The sequence below is a fragment of the Mixophyes fleayi genome, chromosome 1, assembly GCF_038048845.1.
Source record: "Mixophyes fleayi isolate aMixFle1 chromosome 1, aMixFle1.hap1, whole genome shotgun sequence".
NCBI lineage: Eukaryota > Metazoa > Chordata > Amphibia > Anura > Limnodynastidae > Mixophyes > Mixophyes fleayi.
This window is the reverse complement of record NC_134402.1, coordinates 69,652,344-69,679,674: the sequence shown is the minus strand read 5'-3', so window position 1 is coordinate 69,679,674 and position 27,331 is coordinate 69,652,344. Positions and strand designations below refer to the sequence as shown.

Sequence of the window (27,331 nt, the reverse complement as noted above, 5' to 3'; positions counted from 1 at the left end):
AATTAAATTGCTCAAGAACCTTCAAATCATCTGTAATTTTGATATTTGGTCCCTCTCTGAGGTTATCTGAGACGACACATTTTTGCAGTAAAATATACAGGAAGTAAACAAAAAATGGAAACTGTTTGGTACATGAGGAACACCAGGAATATTGAAAGCAAGGGCTGCTTGCTCAAGCAAACAGAACCAAAGAAATGGTCAACGTATTCTATGAAAATGCCGATTACCATAACGGTCTATAATTATGGTTAGAAATGCTACAAAAAGAGACCTCGATAACTCTGAAGATGATTGTTGGGAGCTAGTGGTTATTGTGATTAGTAAAATCTCAGCAATACAAAAAGTGGTTTTAGAATGAAAGAATTAGTTTTGTTTATTTAGATGGTAACATCTGGTGTAAGGCTATTTCCATTTTGGGTAGAATTAATAATTTAACAGGTTATTTGTCTCATTCACAGATGCAGCTATTACGGCACTTGGATCCACAGCCAGAAAAAAGTAGATATTGTATGTCCAGATGCCCTGTGGGCGTTGATCTGGGATGAATTACCCTAGAATCAAAAGAATTAGCTCTAACATTTTGGGAAGCTTATGTCTCAAATCGGAGTGGCTTGGTTAGCCTTAGCTGGTGAACTAGATTGGAATCCTTTGCAATCACTACGCAATCACTTTTCTCCTTAATTCTTTTAATGAGAGATACTCTAGTGTGGCCTTTTTCAGGAAGTTAGCAGGAATGTCTCATTTCTTTAAATTATTTCATTGCAATATTTAACAAATTAAACAACATCTTTTGCCAAACAATTTACAAACGAAGATTTTAAGCACCCATCACTTTTGACAGTTAAACTAATGGAGTTGTTGAAAATAGTTTGTTTTTCAGAAATATAAGTCATAATGTTTCAACTGACATTTGCTTTAGCTTTTTTCATTACATTTAGACTATGAGTGTTAGTTTATAAAAGTAAGAAGTGCCCCTCAGGTTGCAAAGTCCAAGACGTATCACTAACAACAGAAAAAGTGCATTTGTTAATACCAAGATCCAAAATTGATCAGCCATGTATATCCAGTGGCATTGATGAATCCATTTACACTTTCCAGGCCATCTTTGCCAGAACCTTAATTGATGTTACTCTACATACATTTTATTTAAAATAATAAAGTGGCTAGCAAATGTTTAGGAATTCTATGTTTAAATCACCTGAATTTTATATCCCACTAGCTGAAGTACCTGGCCTTTCCTGGGATTAAATCTTCAAGTTATTAAGTTATCAAAGAGTTGGATGTAACTGTCAACCTTTTAAAAATAATTAGCAGCTTAGCAGCTCAGCCAACACACCCATGAATTCGCTGCCCAGTGTAATTTTTGATTTTATATTAAATGTCATCCAAATCCATCTAGTGGAAGGTCCAGAACAGGATCCCCTGCTCAAAGTTCTGCTTGACCACCTTGCGTTTGTTCCATTCCAATCGGTGCAGGGGTGTCCGAATGCAGGCTCAGAACAGGCTTCCTGGGTCAAAGTTCTGCCAGCATACACCAATGGGAGGTCTGACCAGGACCCAAACCCCCCTAAAACCTGGCCAGGATCCAACTGGACCCCTTTGCATTGGTTTCATCCCAATTGGTGCAGGGGTGTCCGAGTGTATGACCAGACAGACAAACAAACATGAATGTTATGCATAAGATTTCTTCAGCTTAGGTGCTGCTACAGAAGATGCTAATTTAGGCCTTCCATTAAATATTATTAAGCAAATAGGTAGATGGGTATCAGATTGTTTTAGTTTTTATGCTGGGCCACATCTGGACATTTACTAACTTTTTTACTTTGCAGATCCATTTTTAAGGATAATATGAATCACTGGACACTCATATATTTAGAGGCAAACAGTTATGGATGAACAACTTAGCATCAGTCATCCATCCTATAAACTGTGCTGGTTGAGTAGACAGGGTGATGAACTGCTTCTGGTCCACTTAATTGTATTTTCCTAGCCCAAATATCAGGAAATATTAAATTGTCAGTTTTGCTATATAAAATTAGCCAGTGTTTAGCTGAAATTCATGTTTCCAAATACAATCATAGTTTGGTCTAAAACAGTTTCGAGGTCACTTTGGTTCTGAAATTATATGAGGACACTGGATAAAACAAGTTAAACAGATAATTAGCAAAGTTTATACAAATGTTAGGTGAGTTCTCTTTCAGGAATTTTGACTTTAGAAGGAGAAATTGTAGGTTTTTTCCAGGGAGGATAAAATGCAAACATATGGGGGAATTCAATTGCTAGTGATGAAGAGCAGAGGGTCTATGGGACACCGATCATAGAGGTGGACATAAAGTCTGTGATGTTTGGAAACAGTAGTACTCCATTAATGAGCGTAGCTGAATATTGCTTTGATGTCCAGAGACCCATCGTTAGCAACAAAATTCCCCTCATAGCGTTAGACATCTTTAAACTGGGGATTACAAAAGGCATTATAGAGCCTTTTGTTAAGAGACCTCTCCCGTAATAATGGATTAATAGGGTTGGGCATTGGCTTGATGTTAAGATGTTAAATGGTGATATAGTGGGGGCGTGGTCTAGCAGCCATACTGAATGGACATGTGTTGAAGCAGCTCCCTGTTCACTTAATAAATTTCTTTGATTATTGGTCGATTTCAAACATTGTACAGGTGCCTAACCTCGAAAGATGAAGATTACCACCTGCGCACCACGGAGCTTTGATAGCACTCTTAAGACTGCGCCAAACTTGCCCATTCAACCACAGGTCTAGCCACTATTATAACCTGCGGTCCCGGAACCTCAGGAGGGGCACATGCACCTCATCGCAACCTACCAACACTACTGCTGCCAGCACTCCACTGGTTAACCGTCGGACACCAATTGCCCTGGAACTCACATCCCATAGCTGCGGACGGCTGTGAGGTGAGAGTGGCAGGAACCGCAACCACCTTTTGAAGTGTGTGAAAATCCCAACAGATACCTTACTTGCTTGTGACTGCCCCCTGATTGCTGTCGCCTGTTCCTGTGGTGCCTGATTTTGCAACTACTACGGCAGCCTCCATAAGCCAGAGTTAGTGGAAATCAGAGACCCCATTACTCTGCACTATATCCGCAATTGTGTATCCCTGTGGGCTAGATTTAGGTGCTGTGTACCCTAATTGACCACCCTGGGCACTGTCAGAGTATACCTGCCGTTTTACCACCTCACACAGAAGGTTAGCTCGGCAAGCAGATAAGATAACAGTCCCCCTCAGGATCTGACAAAATACTACCTTGTCTCCTGCCAGTGGATCAGATAACATTCAGTCTAACAACAAGCTGCCTTTTCAGAGTGGCACTGCTGCCACCCAGTGGCTAAACAGCACTTCTTCAATCCTTCTTGTAAGCTCCGTGCAGATACCTGCAATCACATTTACCTAAGAAATTAATGTGCAACCACCATTTCAAATAATTTCATCCTGAGTATTCCTGGTCGCCATAGACCCTTCCAACAGAACCTGGATAGATGCATTGTGAATCACTCTTGCACTACCTGACTTCCACAGTTTTGCTCCAAAGACGATCTCAGCCGAACCATGTATTGAGTCTCCTATAGACTGACTGAGACTCAATGTCCTAATCTGAAGATGTCTGACAACGGACACCTCTAACACGCTCCCCACTCATGTCTATTTATAATCTTTTTCGATCTACCCTGGCAACTGGATACCGCTCTCGGCCACACTTTACTTCCATCACTTTGGCTTCAATGCCTTTGGGCTTTCTAGGATCCATCTTGGAAATAACCAAAAGGTACAAAATCTATACCTACTGTCATCTATTTCAAGTCCCTGGCATCGAGCAAAGTTAAAAAGTCCCCCCTCACTCCATAGAGTCCCCCCTGCCTGTGGACCCTGGGGTCACTGTACAGTCTGACTCTGTGGTGTTTCTCTCTTCCTCGTCATCACCTCTCGACCCCAACTCCCGTCTCACGGTTGGTACGATGCAACAAATGTTCACCACTCTTAACACAGAACTTACCACAACTATGAAGTCATCTATCTGTAAACTTAAAGGCGAAATAGAGAAAATTGGGGAACATACTAACCATCTTGATCAAAAAATGGGAGAGGTCGTGACATCTCAATGCTTTGACAGACGCTCATGACGCCCTACACCAGGAACTGGACTCTCTCAAAGATAAAATGGCAGATATGGAAGATCGCTCTAGGCGCAACAATGTTAAAATTAGAGGCATACGGGAATCCGTGGTCAACGCGGTCTTACACTCTTATGTCCTGTCCCTATTTCACACACTGCTCACTTCAGCTTCAGATAGAAACTCTCATCGACAGAGTTCACTGCTTACCTAAACTGTAAGTGTTCACGGGCTCAGCCCAGAGGGACATACTTCTCCGGATGCACATTTTTAACATTAAAGAATAGCTCCTACGATCAGCTCGAGCCGCAGGAGAATACAGCTGTTCTTGTTGACATTCAACAATTTCCGTATTTCTCTGCAGCAACCATTCTTAAGAGATGATCATTCCATACAGTCACTGCAGCACTTCGAGACCATGATATCTCCTATAGATGGTGGTTTCCAATGCAGCTCATTGTCCAGAGAAATAATTCCATGCACGTCATTTTAACCATCGAAAAAGACGCTCAACTGTTGAAGGGCTGGGATATTACCTGCGCCCTCAACTCCAGTCAGCCTCAGGCCAGGATTCCGTCGACCGTGGGGACTACTTGATCCATAACTGGGCAAGTATGGACTTCTCATAATCTCATCCACTTACAAGAACAACCCGGACCAGACTTTATCGTGAGAACTCCTCTCGTGGTCTCCGGATAATGTTTCCAAAGTTCCAGAGTTTATTCCTTGAACTAGGCCTTTGAAACTCATGTTTATTTCGCAACATTCCTGGCTGGTCTTACCGGCTTGTACCCCAATTCTTATAGTTAAGCTATTTTCACAGAATGTTTGAGGAGTTAAGGCCCCGTACAAATGACGTCTAGCGCTCACTACATTCTTTAAATATAGAGCAGATGCCGTGGCACTTCAAGAGACCCATTTCTGTTCTAGAACACCCCCTCTACATGGGGTTCAACATAACCCCATATGTTACCCGGCCAACAACTCCCTCAAATGTAATGGTGTGGCCATCTTATTTGGATCCAATGTCTCCTTTACCTTACATCAAAAATTGGAGCATAAACATGGTTGATATTTGGTTTTAACAGGTCATTTAGACAACAAAGTGGTCACATTGGTTTCCCTATATGCCCCCAACTCCAGGCAAATATTCTTTATGAAAGCTGTGCTCATGAAAATCCAAAAAGGGTTGGGTTCAATCTGGACTTTCCTCCCTTGTACACCTGTTTGACCCTGGGGGCCTTCGCTCCTTTGAGCAGTTGCAGGACACTTATCACATTTCGCAAAAAAAGACTTTTATAAATATAGATAGTTCTATGATATTGATAGTGTGTAGTTCTGCTGTGGAACGCATGTGCGTTCTGGCACAGACAGTCTTACAGACATTCAGGGAGAGAGGGGGGCAGCCTTGCTCCATGCAATACCACGCTTCCTGAAAAATACATTATTGCACACACAGAGGTAATGTTTTATGCTCAGCTACCTTACCATAATATAAATACACATGCAAAGATATATACCCACGGTCCCATTGCCTTATCCCCAGAGATATTAATGTCTATAGCAGTGCAGTCCTAGTCAAAAGTTTATATAAATCACTTATAAGAAGATGAACAGTGAGAGATAAATGTGTATTTCTGTGTCATATAGTCTTTGAAAAGATTTGTTGTATTCTTTTGGGGGGGGGGGGGGGGGGTATTTTTGTAAACTGACAGATATCATCATCATCACCATTTACGGTATTTATATAGCGCCATTTCCCACCCTAGGCTTATACTCGAGTCAATAAGTTTTCCCAGTTTTTTGTGGTAAAATTAGGTCCCTCGGCTTATATTCGGGTCGACTTAGACTCGAGTATATACGGTAAGTAATTCATATACAGTGCAGATGAGTTTATGGGCAAGTTCCCTAAAGACTGATTGATTCATATAAAACAAACATAAAATGTAGGCCGTGTTTTTACATAGGTCACAGAAATCTGAGGTAACATCAAGCACCCATAATGCATTAGTCTGTGCATTTTACTAATACTACACACTTTTAGTGTGAACCTTTGCCCTTCAAAGATTGGGGGACAGTGTTCAGAGCAGATTTGCTGGAAAAATGAACAATAAATTATGTAGCTTGGGTATGTTTGGCAGAAACTAACCAAACAAACAAAAACATTTTATGTCCCAAGTCCAAAATATTGCTTCTTACTGAACAGAGATAGCATAATAGATGCCACTGGCTGCAGTCTCGAAGTATAAAAAAAAGGTCATTTTTAACCATATGTAATCTGAAGTAATTGAAGCAATAAGCAGAATTCCTAAACATAACATTTTGAGGAATACTTACCTGCATACAGAACATTGTCTCTGAGGCTGAAGAGCAGTAAACATCACTATCACAGAATAATTACGGGGCGGCGCCTTCACAAATCGCCTGAATTTATCTCCATTCATACGGATAACGGACCGCCGAGAGCTCCATTCCATCATCTGCTCCACCTTTTCACTTAACAGGTTCTATAAAAACAGTAAACATTTTACATTAGTAGATTACTTTACTCTGTGACACTGCTATATGTTCCAGGTAAGCAGAGCTCTTTACTTTATCATAACTTAATAAACACTAGAGCAATAAATTAATTATTAATTAATTGTGTGGAATTCTTCTTTAAATATCTGTGTGAAATGTAAAGTTATTTAGACTTGCATCTAACTTATGTTAACAATATATAAAGCATGGTATAAAATGTGGTTCTAAATTTTCATACAAGAAAGGTGCTATCATCTAACACAAAATATTGGTGGTCTAATCCTACAAGAAAAATGTAATGACATACTTTGTCAAGTGTTTTTAAATAGGTTAAAGAAATCTGGGGTCACTTCGAATAACTTTTTATTTTATGGTTCATTATTCTTTACAATGCTGCTTGTATAAAGTGATCCAAATACCCAGGTGAATTTTAACTTCACTGACCTTTACACATTCTGTAAGATTGAAATTAACTCACAATCAGTTAAAGAAAATATAAATTACATTAATATTATTTACTTTAATCCCATTATTTCAATAATTCTGAAATTTAACTTTATACTCGTATGGTTGGTGCTCCTTAGAATATATTAATACTCAATCACTACAACTCTGCAGTCTAACTCAAACTGCTGACTTCAAGCTCCAGTCACTAAGTATAATTAAACTAATCCATTAGTATTTTGACATATTGCTGTCTATCATTCATGAAAAGTAACTCTGGTCACTATTACTATTTTGAATTCATTGTATTTCATTTTAAACCAAGAGGACCTTGCATTTTAAAACTGATAACACACGTTTCGCAATCAAGTGATTTCTCAAAAGAAACAAAACATTTGTACTGCTACGACAAAAACTCTATGAAGTGTTTGAGGATAATACAATTATTATTATGATGTATTCACTGAAATAATTGAGCTTTTAGCCAAGAAAACATAAAAGACATTAAGTATACAAATAAAAGGCTATGAATCACTGGGAAGAAAAATTTATATTATCCTAGGGAACATACAAGTACATTATATCCTAAGTAAAATAGGACCAGTTTGCTAAAACATTTCTTAACAGTTTCATTTAATTACAAATTAAATTAGAAGTTTATAGTTTTATATAAGATTAATACAAATATAATTTTAATGAATTAGAGACTTTAATGAGTGACCCATAAGAGAAGTTTGTTCTTTTCTTGTTATGAGTTTTACTTTCCATCACAGAACATTTTCAAAACGTCATGTGACATAAGTGACATCACTACTCTCCAAACATAAAAGTGACTACACACCCAACCTAAAGATCAATATATTTTATAAGGTATTTTACATATATTTGTGTCACTTGTATATTATAATAAAAAAAATCAAGGATGATTTCCACTGCTTTGAAAAAAAAACACAAACAATTTCAGATCTACATTAGTAGTCAGACAACAGATCTTGCATAAAACGGAACAATCTACGAACTGAAGACTTAACAATAAAAACTATTTAGTTGTACACATTTTATGTTACCTATATTTTGGGGGGTTTTTACGTGACTTCTCCAACATTAATACAGGAAAGACTCACAATGCAGTAAAAGAAGACTATACACAGCACACTCATGAAACTTATAAATCTTCAGATCACCTTTTATTAGGTTTTCAGAAGTCTATGCATTTAGTCCTTTGTAAACAAAATTAAAGGAATAAAAATCTTTTTAATGTCTTGTGTCAGTTCTATAATCTTCTTTTAAACTAATACATATTTGCTTGTGTCACACCGGAATAAAAAATTGTTAGATTATTATTAAGATATTAATTTCTAATACGTTGAATTAAATAATATGTTTTAACTCTGTAATTTTCTCTATTATAAATATACAATTTTAACTATATTGTTTCATGATATTCCTCCTCATTAATATTTTGGATAGTTTATTTTGTTATAAGATGTAGGAGTTACAGTTAATGCCAAAATTATTTGAGCCAATATTTAGACTGTAATTAATAAGTCTGAAATATTTTTTTATTGTTTGATAAATCAAAGATGTGGGGCTTTTGCAATGTTAAATTATATTTAATTTTACAAATTAACCTTAAAATACTGAGAGTAATTTTAACATTACTAAAAATTGGAGATTTTCTAGCATTCCATTGCATAAATGTGCATTTTATTTTATCACATTGTTCAAACAGCCTTGATTAGTAACACGCAGAGCAATCAGATTGTCTCTCCAAGTTAATTTCTCATTTCCACTTTTGCTTTGCTTACAAAACTTTAGAATTACTTCAGCAGATGGAGTGAATACTCCAAAGAGTCCAAGTGAATTTCCTGTAATTTTATCTGAACACAATTCTTAAAAACTATTCAAGTCAATCACTCCAGCTTGTTTACAAGACAAAAAGCAACAGGGTAACACGTTAAATGTGCAACATCACATAGAGCTAGAGCAGCAGGAGGCAAACTGATTTGAGATGCTGAACACTAATTAGTCAGAGCTGTAGAATAAAGAATACTTTCCAACACCATTTATTTGCAGTTAATTTTTGTAGGGATACAAATCTGATGGAAATAAAAAAGTGTCAATTGGCTTGTCAACTCTGTGTGAAGGGATAAAACTATGATCTCTAATGAATTTAAGTCTGTAAAAAAGAAAAATTAAAATATATAAAAAGCCAGTACATACATACAGTTGTCTTAGCAGGCAATAAAATGAGAAATATCACCAGACAAATCTAAAAACTTTGAAAGAAATGTATGTTTTCTACTAAGGAAAAAATTAAAAAACTATTTATCTTATGATGGGCTTATTTTTATAAATAGAAATGTACAGACAAATACACAGATGTGATAGATGAACGGTGCTGCACAGTTTAATTGGCCTGTCCAATTCAGTGACATCATCGGCTCAGCAGTATGACATTGGTGGCAGACTTCCAGAAATAAACTATAAAGTTAGGATTGATATGCAAGTAGTCTAGATGTACAACGGCTAGAGTGGTTTCAAAATTAGAACTTAAAAATTCCTTCACATTTTTTCATTAGTATCTAAAGGAAATTAAATTAATACATTTTTATATACTAGTGTCATTTTTTTTTGAACTAGAGAGGATGAATAGCAAGGAGAATTATTTTTTAAAAAAAGGTTTCAAAATTAGATGCTTTCAGAGCCCAGGTGTGATTTAACTCGGTAGTCTTTACCAAGGCGGTGGGGAAATGGCTAAAGCCTCTAGTTTACATACTTCCTGTCTCCAGGATCCAATGTTAATTAACATATATCAGATGCAAAAACACTAGTAGATTTCTGAAATGTATTTCTCCTACCATTATCTAAAAACTATACATTTAACATGTCTTGAGTTTCAATGAAAAATAATTTTATTATCAAATATTGCTACTTGTTTGGGGTTGTTATGAAAACCCAACCTCCATCAACTGGAAGTTAACTACACATAAAATTATATGCCGTACACTCGATGATGAATTACCAGTGAAGTTTGTTGGGTCACCATGGAATTATATACCTTAGATTACCAGATAGCGCATCACATATGACTCAATTTCTAACGTATCCCTTGTGGACTATATCTTACATACAGCTGCTCTTAAACATTTGAGCACCATATAGATATAAACAATCTCAATCACATGACCTCATCTATGAAGCAATACCTGCTACACCCACTCTGGACTTACCCGTAAAACGAAGCAACATGGGAGGGAAGGTTCTCGATTATAAAACATAGCAACTACCAACTTTCACACCTTGACATAGCTATTGTACTGCACATTTCTAATTACCACAACAAAATAAGGAAACTCAACCCACATTAAAATAACTTAACTGGCAGCTCAAAATAGGTAAGAAAAACCTACAGTAAAACATATAATATAATCAACTATAACATAACATCTATAGATCCAATGTTGTTGTGAAGATACACATTGATAGTGGCCTACTGTCACGTTCCACCACACAACCCAAAAAGATAAATGCTAGCATGGAAAGTAAATATGTGACATATTACATTAAAATTGACAGACATAATATATTGTACATACTACTAAAGGTAAACATTTTATATACTGTTACAGGGTGCTAGATGTATTATAAAACCACTTATATCTAATAAAATTGGCCAAACACTTAATAACAATTTAAGATTATTTTAAAAAGCATTTTATTTCAAAATCAGAATTCAGCCCCCTGGGATGTAAAATGCCCAATATGTAAATTCCTTTCTTTTTTGTTTTATCCACATGTATGTTTCATCATTTTTCCTACAGTGGATATGACCTATGGCAATCCCTAACAGAGCTTACTGATCACTCATTTACTTTTCCTGTGTGTTTGGAAATGGAATCTTTTTGAAACTTTCTTAATATTCCTATGGGTATATTTACTAAACTACGGGTTTGAAAAGTGGAGATGTTGCCTATAGTAACCAGACTCTAGTTATCACTTATTTAGTACATTCTACAAAATCACAGCTAGGATCTGATTGGTTAATATAGGCAACATCTCCACTTTTTCAAATATGCACTTTAGTAAATATACCCCCTAATGTGCATTGCTAAGCTCTCCTTAAGCACATGGCATGTCCTCCCTACATACTGCATTTCACAATCACATTCTAACACATACATTCAATTTTTACTGTTACATGTGATAAAGTCTTTAATTTGATATTTATTATCCTTTACCTTAGAAAATTCTGTAACTTTCATTGCCATACTTTTACAGGCTGGACAAAAGTCTACACCTGTAAACAATGTTTGAAGTGGGCGATATACTGTGGTATGCTATACCGCCACTTTTACTGCTTATAATGGATGCGTTTTTATACTTTTTTATTTTTAAGAGTGATTAAAAATAATGCCCTCATACTTGCCTACTACCTCGGAAAGTCTGGAAGGCTTCCGAATTTCCAGGAGTCCACCCAGAGGTGGGGCTTAATGACGTCAGCTGTGTCATTAAGCCCTGCCCCTCCAGTGCAATGCCGAAAATCAGAACAGGGGGAGGGACTGCCCCCTCCCACATTTACCACCTGATCTCCTCTTCGGGATCTCCCAATGGGTAGAAATTACAAATTGGCAAGTTTTAATGCACTATGGGATTTTTCTGTATTGTTTTTTCTTATTCCAGAGTTAATATTTAAAATACATTAAATAAAAAGAGACACACAGGAAGAATATGAAGCTATAAATGCAATAAAATGGCCTATAAATGCAATAAAATCTGTGCAGCATACGGCTAATACAGTTTTATACATATGTGAGTGCAATAGCTAATATATTAATTAATTAATTAACCATGTGGCTGACAGAACTTCACTATTGTGGAAATGTATTTGGTTTTTCTTAGAGCTCAAGAGTTGTCAAGAAATAATATATCACCTGATCAGAATTTAGAGATTTCTTAAGTCTGGTTGCTATTGTTATTACGATTCATTTCATTAACAATTCTTGTGTAATTTATTAAAATAAAAATATTTGTTTTTTCTTTGCACATGCATGACGGTGCATGACACATAATAATTAATGTTATAGGTATTAGACGTCCTCTAGTATGCTTTGTAAAATAAATTACTATTGCTACAGACTTGTTTGTCACTCTAGGATAGATGAACCAAGTGTCCAATTTTATTGTCAGGACAGCAGTTTGTTCAGCATATAATGACACCTGTAGCCATTTAAAAACCCTGTGACCTTGTCTCTCTAGTTAAACATCTTTTGCCTAGTCACTAGCCAATTAACTGTCTTTGGTCGCCACGCCCACAACAAACTTTTATTCTCTTCCCAAGCACTAATCAGTAAAGAAAATAATAAAAACTTATTACTGCCATGTTGTAAGTGGGAATTTAACTATGTCTGCAGCTTGTATCTGTAGACTCTTTGGGATTTCATCTGTCCCTATGTAAGAGAGGTTTGGCAAAAAACCCTCTGTCACAGTATATATGAAGTATATTGTGGTATAATATCTTGTATGCATGTATGTATGCACAACTGATAAAAAAAGGCACCTTTTTGCTTCAACACTGGACTTCAGCCTGAGGAAATGTTTAATGTAATTCCTGGCAACCGGCTAATTGAACATCATATTCAAAAAGTCAACACACTGTGAACCTAATTTTTGAAGGCCACTGAATGACCATGTCTGAGACTGATCTCTCCTTCTACCAACCAATAAACAGATCAATGCAAACTATGATCTAATAGGTCTAATGGACCAATTAGAGCTAATGTCTCCAATATATACTGACTATATCAATGCTGGAAACTCTTTGCAAAAATAAAATGTAATTGCCATTTTACCGCTCACAATAATATATGGGTGTAAAATAATGTGTAAAAGGGGATAGAAACCCCACAGCCCAAATCCAATATTTATCACAATTGACTGGACATAGAGGATGTCTATGGGTAGGATATGGGCCAATTAAGTGATGCTCACATCCCACACCTTTTAGTATATATTTGTTAAAGTCTCATGCTTAGAAATTGCAATATTTAGTTCTCTGATGGGAGTATTCATTGATTTTGAACATGGTTATGTCCTTTTTTCTGCAATTATAGGTAATGAGCAGATAGTATATGGTCTTAGAAAGAAATAAAACCATCATCTCTCTGCTATCTATTCAGGGTAATAGACTGTCTGTAATCCTTACCACTGCCTGGTCATTTGGAAATCACCATACTTAGACTATGTATTTCCTTCAAATTTCAATTACTTTAAGACATACAAATGTTTTCCCAGTGTTCCCCCTCCCGAAATTAAGCTTTCAAATATTTAGGCTATTTATAAAGCTATGAAGTAGAACCTTACAGCTATGAAGTAGAACCTTACAGCTATGAAGTAGAACCTTACAGCTATGAAGTAGAACCTTACCAATTCACAAAAGCCCCAAAACCTTTGACTTTCCATGGAGTCATCATATTAACCCCATAGAAAGTCAACTTCACTTTCCTTTCACTCTCACTCTAGAGCTATTCACTATTGTATAAATAGCCTATAAAGGATAAATATTTAGATTAGCAAAGTCAAATGAAAATTTCACACTACAAAGCTGCCAACAGTCACAGTTTTCAAAAGGCAGTCATAACTTTTAGCAACCCATCAGGGTGTGACTTCATAAGAAACAGACTGGTTTGCGTGGTTAAAGGGTGTGACTTACTTTTACCAAGTACACATCAGGAATGTTTGCAAATATGGCATATACACCCACTTTTTTTGTATTTCACCATCAATATGTTTCTCAATGTTTCAGTTGCAATGGCCGATCTGTGGTTTGGTAAGCCACACGTTGTGGGCATGATGCTGCTTTGGATTTGTATCCAGTTGTCCAGAGACAACTTCTTGCATCTAGCTAACATAATAATTACACCTGACTCTAAATGTCTGGAGTGCTGCTGAGACTGTGTTTTAACTGTAGTATTTTAACATATTTAAAATATTTCTGCCTCAGTGAGCTAGAGCAGGTTGTTTGAAGAAGAAAAAAATGTGTTTTCCAAATATTCAAAGTGTGTTCATCTGTGAAAAATACACTCTAGGGAACTAATTCAGTTATTTTTTAATTTACAGTAGATCTCTGGGAGGTAAAATGTCACTTCAATGCTATAATTTGCTGATGCTGGCAAACAAAAGTCAGCATTTATTAAACAACATATAACATGGAATGGCTAAGCAGTAGAGAGAGTATGCTAAATTACGGCTACTAAAGCTGGGTGCACACCTATGCAATCTTACTTCAAATGCAATTTCTGTAACTGTTTTACCAATCATTGAAAATCCCAATGAGCTTGCAGGTTCATGTGTACACACCTACACAATTTACCTTCAGATCTGTGATCTTCATCTCTCATAACCATCCACTGAACAGATTGTGACTCTGTACACACTCATATCTGCTTACACTACCAGACATGACTGCATACACACTTCCATATTTACCCAACATAGTTCCATCGTTGATCGTGATTCTATCTGATATGTGTCTATGTTGTAAACAGCTGCAGATTAATATATGGCTGTAACGATACTGGTGGAATTATCTGAAGCTCAATAGCCGAGTAGATATTCAGAGAGTATTCAGACGTTTGCGGGGTCGGTACATTAGAGGGTAGTCAGACATTTGCCGGGTCGGTACACAAGCAGGCAATCACAGATGCAAGGTAGAGTAGCAGGAGCTGAGCAAGCAGAGTACTCAAGCACATGTCTGAACCAGGAAGTGCCATTTGTAGGCACAAACAGGAAACAGGATTCAAGATGGTTCCTCTTCGATGCCAAACTGGCCATCTTGGATACGGGCAAATCTAATGGCAAGTTTGCAAATACAGAGACCTCTAGTGGTCGGAGGTGCAAATGTCAAAGTAATTCCTTACAATGGCATACTCAGCATTATCAGCCTACATGGCTTCTATTAAAAAATGCTGTCTACAATCCAAAATATCTATTAACATTTATGCACATCTTTTAAAATAGATTATACAACACAAATTAAATATGATACAATTTTAGTAATAAAGTGCCATTAAATGTAGAGTCCCAGCCAACCACCAAAAAGTAGTTATCTGACCTGAGTAAATAACATATTTCATAGACCTAAAAATACTATATAATTGAATAAGTGGGCAAACAAATCAAGAGTTGGATAAACAAATACAGGACATGTTTATTACTCAGAACACCGTCATTAGGTGTGTACAAAACATAACCCTGTTGTATTACCATGGCTTTAAAGTATTGTTGATCTACTGGTTCTTTCATATTAAAATCCTCTAAGCAGCACCATTTTGTTTACACAAATATAAATCAAATGGCAGTGAGCAAATAAAACAACATTAAGGAGGATTTACTCCGACACAAAGCATGACCTTAGTCTTAATATCTGCTATTACAAATGACAAAGATAAGCTCATTATAGCATAATTAATTTTCAGTTTATCTTGCATTCACCAAGACATGTTCAAGTTATTTCAGAGACACTAATTTAGAGAGACCTTGAAAATATATTTAGCATGTATTAACATTAACCCTCTTAATTAATCTCTAACATTCTTTTGTTTTTTTCCCTATCCTTGCAAATTAAATATACAGTGAAAAAATAATGAACTTTGTATGCCGGAACACGTATATGGTGTAACCTTCTATAGCTATTATTTCACTTTTGCCATTAACAGAAGATGGAAATGGCAGAAATTTACTAAAGTTCTGTTTTGAAACAACCAGATTTACTAAATGCCAAATCTCTGACATATTAGACATTGTGATCTGGTTTTTTGTTTTTTACTTCATGTAAAGAATGCAAAGCGAAAAGTATCACACTGCAGTTTACCAAACTGCTGGACAACCCACCAAAAATAATAATAAAAAAAGAGGTGGTTGTGAGGCATGATGCATGGCCTGCTGTTTGAGTATCTTGTCTGTTAGAAATGTAAAAATAATTAAATACAAATAAAACCTCAGGACCAGTGCTACTCAGCATTGTGTCCAGTCCTCCCTCTAGGGGGATGGACCAGTCCTCCCTCTAGGGGAATGGACCTGAACAACCTAGTTTCACCTAGAGATGTCTGACCCAATGCCAAGTAGCCAGGAAAACGGTAAATATTGCTAAAATGTTTATTCAATCATACATAAATTAAACATAGTGACCCCATTCTTAAATAAATCTAAAGTAGTATCCTCAGTGAATAAATTAAGTGTCCCGATTTTATGAATGAGTGAATAATAATAGTGACATAATTATGAATCCAACTGAATGTCCCATTCATTTTTCTGTAGAGCAGTGACCATAATACATACATATCTGTAATTTTCTTCTGTTCTTGATGTTACTTAATCCATGGGGATAAAAATAAACAACCCACATACCCAAAGAAGACGGCTCCTAAGAAGCTCTCAACACAAAATGAGTTAAAATCCGGTAAGCCCGCCTAGTTTAAAGGCAGCCAATCATGACTGGTCTCTGGCAGATGAGACATCCCCCCAGTATTTACCATTTCCCTGGTAACCATCAGACAGTTATACCAGCAGTGGCCCAATGCTAATTAGCAATTGGGTAGGGCATTTCTTGGTGATGGTGTCCGAACTTATGGTCAGGTTTCCATCCCCCCAACAAAAAGGAGCCGGCCTGATGTGGAGTAGCATGGGCTGTTACAGAAGGGGATAGATGGTTTGTTTTTTCCTTTTTACATTCTTTACTTTTTTTAAACTGGCTACTGTAGGATAAAACCTGATATTTTACTGCATGCGGTTTAAAGGTTTGCAAATTTAGACACAGCACATCAGTAATTAAATTAGACTTTATTGAGAATATGTATTTGTACATGTGTTTACAATTCATGGTGAATACACTTGTATACTGCAACAAATAGATAAGCATGTTGTGAGGACACCGGGGTTAGAACCAAAGCTCACTAGATACCCTGTCCTCTAGGTTCACAGGTCACACAGGTAAGGAGACAGGAAAGAAATAATAATCCCTTTTATTAAACAAAGCGTACACACTTAGTAAAATACAACAGTGCTCCCCAAGGAGAAACTTGTTCCCCCACCAAATATATCAAGTGTCAGAAAATCACCAGTGCAAGTAGAAACTCCCCAACAAAGTCCCCAGCAGGTTACCTCCAAGCACAGTGTCCTAGCAGGCCCAAACTCCTGGTAATAAAATCCACAGCTGACAATCCAAGTGGGTCACGGTTTCTGATCCTTAAGGTGGGTCTGTGTATCTTGCTGATCCCAGCCGCTCGGCCAACTCTCCACCAGCTTGGTGGGACCCTGGGTATAGTCTCCCTACCAATGTAGGCTCACCAATTCCCCAGAATCTGCGAGTGTCTCCCGAAGGAGTGGTAACAGAATCAGTCCTAGAGGTACACTGTCCGATCTCTGTCAAGAAGCTCCTGCCTTGAGCATTCCTTTAAGGCCCTGCGAGAATATATAGTTACTCTCCAACAGTCCAAGTCCTCACTGTCTCAAGATTCTCCAACAACCCCCCCCCCTCCCCCAGACAGCTCCCTTTTGTCCCTTCCACAACCCCCCACTCATTTTCCTCTTGTGATTGGTGGTGTGAAGAGTTTGGGTGGTAACAGGGGTGGAAATAGTGCATGACATCAGTGGTCTCCCCCCCCTGTGGTGATGGTGCCATTCGGACTGTGTTGCAGACTTGCTAGAACAATAGTTAGCAAACAGGGAGAGACCCCCTCCTGATTTTAGATAAGGTCCTGACCCTCCTCTTTTTAACCCGTTCCACTACTTTTTGATGTCACAGGGTCCACAGCTGATTCACATTTCCTGTGAGCTGCCTCTCCCCTCCCTCTCTGGACACCACAGCAATAACAGATCTGGCAACCGGGCGGCATTTAATAACAGAGTGGGCCATGGTTGTTCAGTTGGCCCACTGAGGACAGACCGGGTTGGCAGGATATTCTCAATATAAGGCCCGGGTCTGTCACACATGTAAAGAACATTTATTATTGATTCGCTATGAAATGATCACTGTATTTCCATGTGCTTACGTTGTACTTTAAACACAACAGAGCACGCAGGAGACAATGTCATAGATTTAAATATGCACACCTCGGGAGTGCGTACACACTTCCAAATTTGTACAACATCGCTCCATAGTTGATTGTAATTTTTAGGAAGTTTAGAAGACTAAATCAAATGATACAATGTGCTCTGGTACGATAAAACACGATCATCGGGCATAATCACTCTTACTATATCGGACTAAATGGTCGCTTATAGTGTGATCTGCACAATTATAGCATTTGTGTGTACCCAGCTCAACTACTTTAACCAGAGAAAACTTGATCCAGACAAAGGGACACATATGCCTGTAAAAAACAAAAACACACATTTAAAAGTAGACACATATTTTGTGATGTACAGCTGACTACAAGTAGTGTCAATTGTAAACTGCACATCACACCTTTAAGGTGGATAAAAGAGCATTATGTATATGGCTCAATAATATTGAAACTGGTCAAATATAGAAGAAGTTGCAAGTTTCAGACATGAGCGAGAGAACGAGAAAGTCAAAGATGGGAAGAAACGAACAGCGCAAGACTTGCTGTTAGTGTCTCGGGAGAAGAAATACAGTCCTCAAAAAAAGGATACTTAAGTGTTGTCCAATGAGACGTTATATATTAGGTCTAGTATTCAAACACCCACCAGATTGGAAGATTATGTACTCTGGAGTCACATTTATATACATTTTCACAACAATGCTGAATCTGGACCAAACAAAAGCAAATATTTGGAACAAATGGCAAAATATTTTTGCAACTGTGTTTCTTTTTATTAGGACAAAATCTACTTTCACAGCAACCACAAGCAACAATTTATACTTTGCATTTTGTTTTACAACTGTAGTATATACACAAGAAGTTTGCAGTTTTCCTTTACTTTTTCTAATAATAATCCTGAAAAACAAAAAAAAACAAAAACTTCTAAGTATAAATGAACATGATATAGAACATGAAGGATTATTTTGCTATATAAACAACTATATCATGCGGGATGTTCCTCAATTGTTTAAAACAAAAGCAGAAACAATTACACCAGAATAATTATTTCCATTTTGGATACAAACATGATGTTTCAAAGCACAACTTAAACACTTCTGCCTCTACCACTACCAGTCACCAGCCGCTCACTACAGGAGTGAAAACTGTGAGAGTAGAAGTTACTACATAACTACTACTATAATGTGGTTAGTCACCACACTCCTATAATTGCAGTAAGGAGCTCATGAGGATCATGCCACCCCGTGCTCCTTCTTCCATCAATTACTGCTGAGCGGCTGATGACTGTTGTGCTGGAGCATTTTGGGGGCCAGGAGTCTTTGAAGTACCTGGAACGGTTTTCGCCTCGGAGCAGCAGCTCTCACCTTATGGGTAATAACGGTTGTCAACTTATGGGAGGAGCAGCTGTCAACTTATGGGAGGAGCAGCTGTCAACTTATGGGAGGAGCAGCTGTCAACTTATGGGAGGAGCAGCTGTCAACTTATGGGAGGAGCAGCTGTCAACTTATGGGAGGAGCAGCTCCAGTTATGGGAGGAGCAGCTCAATTTATGGGAGGAACAGCTCTGCAGACAAATTTAATTATTACTGAATACATTTTGTTGAAATAACATAAAGCATAAAAGCAGCATATGTAACACACTTATCAAAATATGCAAATTAGAAAACTATTATTTTGCATATACCTATATATACATTCAGTAGTCCATTGGAATTAAATTGTCCCATATATAAATGTTTGATCATGAAAACTCTAATATGAGCTTCATTACATTCAGTCCCATTTGGTCCATGAATATGACAGATTTATTTCTTCATATACCTTTTGTTTCCAAAAGTAACAGGGATTTCTCTACACTCTGACTGCAAGGATGTTACAGTCAATAAAAAGGAAGCACTAAGGATTCCTCCAACTAAATCACAGTGGTTTATGACAATGATTTCTGGTAGTGAAAACATGTCATGGAATCAGTTTGACTTCTTGATCGGTCAATCAGCAGCAATGGTATAAACTTATGTAACTACAGGGTTCCTGTAACCTATTATGGTTCTACAGGAGCAAATGGCGTAAACCACTAGCCTTCATAACAATGTAGCCAACTCAACTGATGCTTCAAAAGAAGAGGTTAGGAAAGAAAAAAGTTGATTTTGGATCAAAAATAAAAAAAATGTCTGTCAAGAGCACACTTAGTAGATTTTTTTATATGTTAAATTCTGCAATAAACGAGCTGACATTGTGGTTATACCCAAGATCGGTCGCGGTCCCCAACTCTGCGAAAACTATAGACCCATTTCCCTGCTGAACGTAGATCTCAAATTGTTTGCAAAACTTCTCGCTAATCGCCTGAACTCTGTCATCACCTCTCACGTTCATCCCGACCAGGTCGGTTTTATTCCGGGCCGTCAGGCATCGGACAACACCCGGCGAGCAATTGATCTGACTTATGTCTCTAACTCGCGCAACATCCCCACCCTGCTCATAGCCTTAGATGCGGAGAAGGCTTTTGATAGGGTGGCCTGGCCCTATATGCAGCGGACCCTTGAGGTCATGGGCCTGAGGGGCCTCTTCCTTCGGGGCGTTGCTTCCCTATACTTTAATCCGACTGCTTCCGTTCTAGCTAATGGCTTTCTGTCCTCTCCCTTTGAAATTCGAAATGGCACTCGTCAGGGGTGCCCATTATCCCTACTCATTTTCGCGCTAATGATTGAACCTCTTGCTCGCAAAATTCGTATTAACCCTGTTATCTCCGGTGTTCGGTTGGGTTCTTCCGAACATAAAATATCTCTTTACGCAGACGATATTCTTTTGTCAGTCACAAACCCCCTCATATTGCTCCCAAATCTACTCAAGGACATCACTCTCTTTGGCACTATTTCCAATTATAAAATCAATGCCTCCAAATCAGAAATCCTGGACCTCAATATCCCCTCTACTCTTCTGTCAACCCTCAAAACCAGCTTTGAATTTAGCTGGTTAGCTGGCAGCCCCACAAACGAAAATATCTCGGGATCCACCTCACTAGATTCTACGATCAGTTGTACACGGCAAACTTCCCCTCTTTATTTACAGCCATTAAGAATGATCTTTTAAAGTGGGACAAACTCATTATCTCCTGGACGGGCAGAATAAACTCCCTTAAAATGAACATTCTCCCTCGGCTTTTATACCTGTTTCAGACCCTACCCCTCAAAGTCCCCGCTAACTCTTTGAAGCTCCTCCAACAAATGGCTTCCAAATTTGTCTGGTCGGCTAGGAAGCCCAGAATTCGTATGCAGGCTTTTCACAAATCTATTTAAGAAGGAGGTCTTGGTGTTCCCCACTTTCTCAAATATTATCGTGCTACTCATCTCACCCAGTGTGTACTCCTTCATTCTCCTCCAGGACAGCGGGTTTGGGTCGATATTGAAGCCACTCTCACACACACTACCTCGCCCTCCCTACTTCTCTGGCTTAAACCCCAACATCGGCCTCCTTCCTCACATCTCCCCCCTCCACTAGCATTTTCACTTGCTTCCTGGACTCATACAGTCTCCTCATATAATTTAGCGCCTAACTCATAGCGCATGACACCTCTGTGGAATAATCCCGCTTTTCCTCCTGGACTTCGCCCGATTCAATTTTTCTACTGGACGCGATGTGGCATCAACTTCCTCTCCGATATCATACCGCTGCAAATCTTTCCCTCTTTTACTGATATCCAAAAGCGCTTTCGTATCCCTTCGTCTTGCTTCTTTCAATACCTACAACTTCGACATTTGTATAACGCCATCCGACGTTCAGTCACTGATATACACATAACTTCTCCTCTGGTCTCGTTTTGTGATCTTCACTCCTCTTCTCAGGGCCTGATCGCCCCATTCTACCGCCTTATGGTAAATATAATTGCCCCCCTAAGGATTCTCACGAGCTCAAATGGAAGGAGGACATGAGGGAGTTGCTCCCTCCCGGGGAATGGGTTAAGATTCGTCTGAATCTCTCAGAGACCTCTATTTGCATTAAGATAAGCGAGAACAATCGCAAGATCTTTTACCGTTGGTACTTGGTGCCTCACCGTCTTCATATGATATATCCAAGCTCCTCATCGCTATGCCGGCGTCAATGCGGTCGGGAGGGTACCCTGTCTCATATATGGTGGCACTGTCCAAAACTACTTCCTTTCTGGAAGTCGGTCCATCGATTGATTTCCAATGTCACTCAGATTTCTCTCCCCCCATCTCTGTCGTATTCCTTACTCCCGCGTTCTATTCCCAAGATTTCAAAATCGACTCCGAAACTTATCACACATACACTTAGTGCTGCTAGATGCCAAATTGCTCTATTTTGGAAAAATCAGTTTCCTCCCTCTCTGCCATCAGTTATCAACCGCATTTGGCAAGTTTACCATATGGAGTATATGACTAGCATTCTCCGCCACACTCCTGTCCAATTCAATAAGGTCTGCAGTCCTTGGACTGAGCACCATGGAGCCTCCTCTCCTCTTGCATTTTAAGGCCTTTGAGCTTCCAAACTTAAACTTTGTCATGGATCACCATCTTCTCCATACTTTTCTTTTCTTCCCTTTGGCTAGTGATTTCCCCTGCCCCTCTTACTCCTATTCTTTTCTCTCTCTTTCCCCTCCCTCCTTCTCTCCTTAAATTTACTTTTGTATTCTCATATCGATAACAATACGCTGCTTCTATTACGTGGAAACTTCTTTGCAGTTTTGTTTCACCTGTATTGCCTGTTTCCATCATTGTCTGTATTGTAAAACTCAATAAAATATCTTTAAAAAAAAAACAAAAACAATTCTGCAAAAAGAATCCTTAGGCATTCAAAAGCTTAATATTTACATCAGACGAATACAAAGGAAAAAATAAAAACTAAATGCTAGTGTGCTTTAAAACACAATATCTAAATTAATGGGAAATGATAATTTTTTTAAAATACAAAATCACTTTGTAGACGGAAATATTCATTTTTGTAAATAAAAGACCCTATATTTTAGGCAGTCCTCTATAAGTTGGCACCCCCCCCCCCCCCCATCTGCTGCTGGGTTACTTGCACAACAGCAGGCCCTGGCACGGACATTGGTAGAAGATGCAGCATTTCTGAGAAGTCACAGGCAGAAGAGCATACAGTCAGTTTCAGAAGAAACCAGACAATTTTATGTTAGATATTTGAGTTAGATAAAGGCTGCTAGAGAATTGTATTCAAAACAAACTAAACAAGCCAGGCAGTATATTTATCTTTACATTAATGACTGTTTGTGCTTTGCAGAAAAAAGTCCACAAATGAACATTTCCTTTAATATGCTAAGTATATTCAATTAATACATATATTCTATCAAAATAGATGTGGCATGTGGATGTCCGTTAGAGATGGCTGTACTTTAGAAAAGCTGTGCCCTACCTCCCTTCTCACATATAAAAAAAACAGATATAAATTTGTGCAGGCAGTGGTAAATGAGTAGTACTAAGGAATGTCATAACACCAAGGACATTGCTGTTTTTAAGACCCCTTGAATAACATATCAGTTCAGCTGCTGGAACCAGAGAGTTCAACTGTGATTTCTGTCACCATCTGTGTCTCTTCTTTAGTGAACTCTGTAGTTTCCCTGGTGGCATAAGCTACTGCCACAAATTCATTCAATATGGGGAACAAATGTCCCAGCTCTGTTTCCACCACCACACATGATATCACAGATATATACTGTGCACACAGTTACTCTGAGCACAAGAGTGAAAGCCGTTTCTAAAACCATAAGAGGAAGGAGGTTCAGCTGAGATAAACGGAATGACTGTGATGGTTGCCAGCAACTGACTGTTTTGATATTTATACAGTGACTGGTTCCACATCTGCCTTACATTAGTGAAAAGCACTTACCCCACCAACAGCTACAATTGTTATCTTATGTATCAATTGTGCCCCACACCTCTTCAAGGTAAACCTATTTGGGCACAGTAGTCTTTACCTTCTGTATTGTTGACCAACTTCACTCCATTGAATTTGCCCTCACAAAAGTGACCAATGATCTACCCTTAGCCAAGTCAAAAAGCCACTTCTCCCTTCTCATACTCCTTGACTGCTACAGCGGTCCTGACACTGTCGATCACTCTTCTCCTTATACCGTTCACTCCCTTGGCCTTCATGACACTGTCCTCTCCTGGTTTACCTCCAACCTCTTAGGTAACTCCATCAGGATTTTTTATTCAGACTCTGCTCTTCTCTGTCTACACCACTTCCTCTCCCCACCAAATCCACTAGTGTCCTTTAGCTACTACCATCCTCTCTACCCTATGTCTCATGTTTTTCTCTGTCATATGATGTCATCTCTTATGCAGTTTATTGTTGCTTATTGACACACATGGAATTCGTACCTCTATCCATGCTAGATGTAAATGTTAGCTTATGACTATATATGTTTGTGTTATGATGCCTGTGAAGATACGTTGTACCCAAATCACTCAGATACGGTATTAGAGGAAAAATAGAAGGATGATTTATTCTGCAGAACAGGATTAAATACAGCACGTCCCCTTAACTATAGCAGGTCCAACAAGTGAGGAAATCAGTTCAAATAAATCCAGTGAGATAGGTTCCACAGCACATCTCTGGCATAGCATCACCTCTTGGCCAAAGTCAGTCACATACATGTCCAGTTCCCAGGATAGCCTCTTTTATCACCTCATAATCCCACCTTGGGAACTGCCTGCCTAGGGAGTTGAAAAAGGTCTCGAGTGGTGGGCTTCTCACACTATTCAGCCCCTCACCTACCTTTGCAGTTGTCTTCCCTCAGGTGACCCCTGCTGGGTCCGGCTCCTGGCTGTCTGTAGAGCTCACTAGTGGACAATAGGGCGCAAACAGAAATAACAATGGTAGCTTAATTCACTCAACTCCTGAGTGTTCCCTGTGGAGGTGGAATGTAACCCCTGAAATCCTTTTTTCAAGAAGATGTTATAATTCCATAAAGAATACTTCCTGATAACAACATGGTTAAAAAGTGCAGTTCAGGTATGGATTAGATTAAGGGGTTGTAACACTGGTTCCATGCACCATGTCCATTGCTTAACAATGCCTAACTGTAGTCATGAATCTGTTATGTTTATTGTATTTATATCTGCATGATAATTATCCGGAGCAATGGAATCTGTGTGTGGCACCTTATAAATTCACATAGTGATTGAATATTATTAGTTTGTACCATGTTCCCCTCAATGTAAACCGATACGCAATATGTTGACGCTTTAATAAGGATAAAATACTAGTCACTCCTCCCCTCTATCTCTACCCTTCCTTTCTTTTCTCTTTTTCTCCTCTTTGTCCTCTTCTTTTCTCTCCCCCCTTTTACTCTACAACAAAATTTTTTGGTCATTCTTTCTTTTCATATAAAATCATTTGCTGATGTAAAAAGATTTACTTCTACGCTGGTCGTAGACACTGTTTGCTTATTTCTGTAACTAGTATTTGAGAACTCATACTGTTAGTTGTAAACTATTTTTCATTTAACCTTGCGAAAATAAAACTTAAACAAAAAATAACAAAAGAGTAATGTATTTAAACTAGAAATTATTTTTTAGACATGTAGCAAATTTAAATTATGGAATAAAAAAGCAATTAAATTCCCTCTTTCGTACACAGTCCATCTTTATGCTTTCAGGTCAAGAGAAACATTTTTTTGTGACTAAAAACCTATTCAAAAACTATTGTGTTCTATGTCAATACTTTCCTGTAAAACTTCCCTTGTGATTAAGACACTAATAATACTGTGTGGATTGAAGGCATAACCAAGTCAAAAAGATCATACGATTGAAAAGACAACGTATTGATTAGAACGTAATCTGGCAGCATCTGAAAAACATTGCAAAATTAGAACAACCACCAAGTTATTTGTGTCACAGAATGGATTCAGGAGCAGAAGGGAAGTCTAATTTTACCAATTAACTGAACAATGCATGTGCTGGTGTACCATGGTATCAGAAGATTCATGCTTCGTTACAACATTTCACTACAATGATCACAATTGCAAGACATGAATAGAAGAAAATACAACACAGCAACTAAGATGTCAGCAATCCATTTATTTATATCAAGATTGAAAAGAGTCGATGGCAGAATGTCAAACACTGCTATGATTAGTGCATGGAGCTATAGAATATAAGCCATCTGCAAACTTCAAATTATGGCTTTGGCATTAATGTCCATGTTGGTGGTTTACATAGAGAAAAAATAAAAAAAAGTTCACTTAGTATCTTCATGTGTGGTGTGACAGTTGTGTATTGAGACCAGACCTCTAAGTAATGGTAGTGTTCAGATGTATTCATATGACAACATGCTGCCCAAGAGCTTTGTGTATCATTTTCTGAGGGTATATTATATTTATTCATTTTGAAAAAGTGCTTGGTAATTAAATGTTATTAAACTTGACATTTTTTTTTTTTAAAAGACAATCATGCCTAGATTAAAGAACCAAATGACTGTAATTTACTTTGAGTGCACCAGAAAACTTTTTAAAGGCAAGTAACAAAACACATACACATTACGCATTCCCATTGCAAGAAATATATCATATTGTTGCACAAGTTGATAATATTACATTCATAGATAACTTAGATGGCATCATAGGCAAACCGAGGGGGTGTTTCCTAGTGCCTGGAAACCCCCCTCCAAGCCTGGGGGCACTGTATAATTGAGGTGGCTGGACCCTGTCTCCGCTTTACACGGCTCTGCTTGAAAAGGGAGAGCTGTGTGCACCTAACAGTAGTGCATGCAGCATTGCCCATGTATATTATGGGGATAGAAAGAGTTGGAGAGCAGCCAAGAACTGTCTAAAATTATAGCCACGCCCCCATGCATGCTGGTCACGCCCACTGGTGGTGTGGAAACCCCTCTCTACAAATCCTGCGTTTGCACCTGGGCATTAAAAAATAAACATACCTTACCACATTGTACCAACCATATTTTAACGAATATTTCCCCAGTGTGTACTAAGGAGACGCAAAAATAAAAGTGACCACAAACACTGGTGCTACAATTTTTGCTGCCACTTTTACAGATTCCCCCATCTCCACAAACCACAAAGAAAAATAACTTTATAAGTTCTGCACGTGGCTCTTCTTGGTCTGCGTAGTACACTGATGCATACCAGGCTAAAGAAAAAATATCTTATTTATGTGACTGAGCAAAAGGTA

At 38.1% G+C, this 27,331-nt stretch overlaps 1 protein-coding gene across 1 annotated transcript in view; it reads right to left on the bottom strand.

Annotated features, from left to right (window-relative positions):
* The window catches only part of TUSC3 (tumor suppressor candidate 3), a 202,278-nt gene that overhangs the window by 104,368 nt on the left and 70,579 nt on the right, over window positions 1–27,331 (bottom strand). Inside the window, exon 2 of the mRNA XM_075196227.1 lies at window positions 6,476–6,645. Coding sequence (XP_075052328.1) covers window positions 6,476–6,645 — 170 coding nt within the window. The remainder of the gene's footprint in view (window positions 1–6,475; window positions 6,646–27,331) is intronic.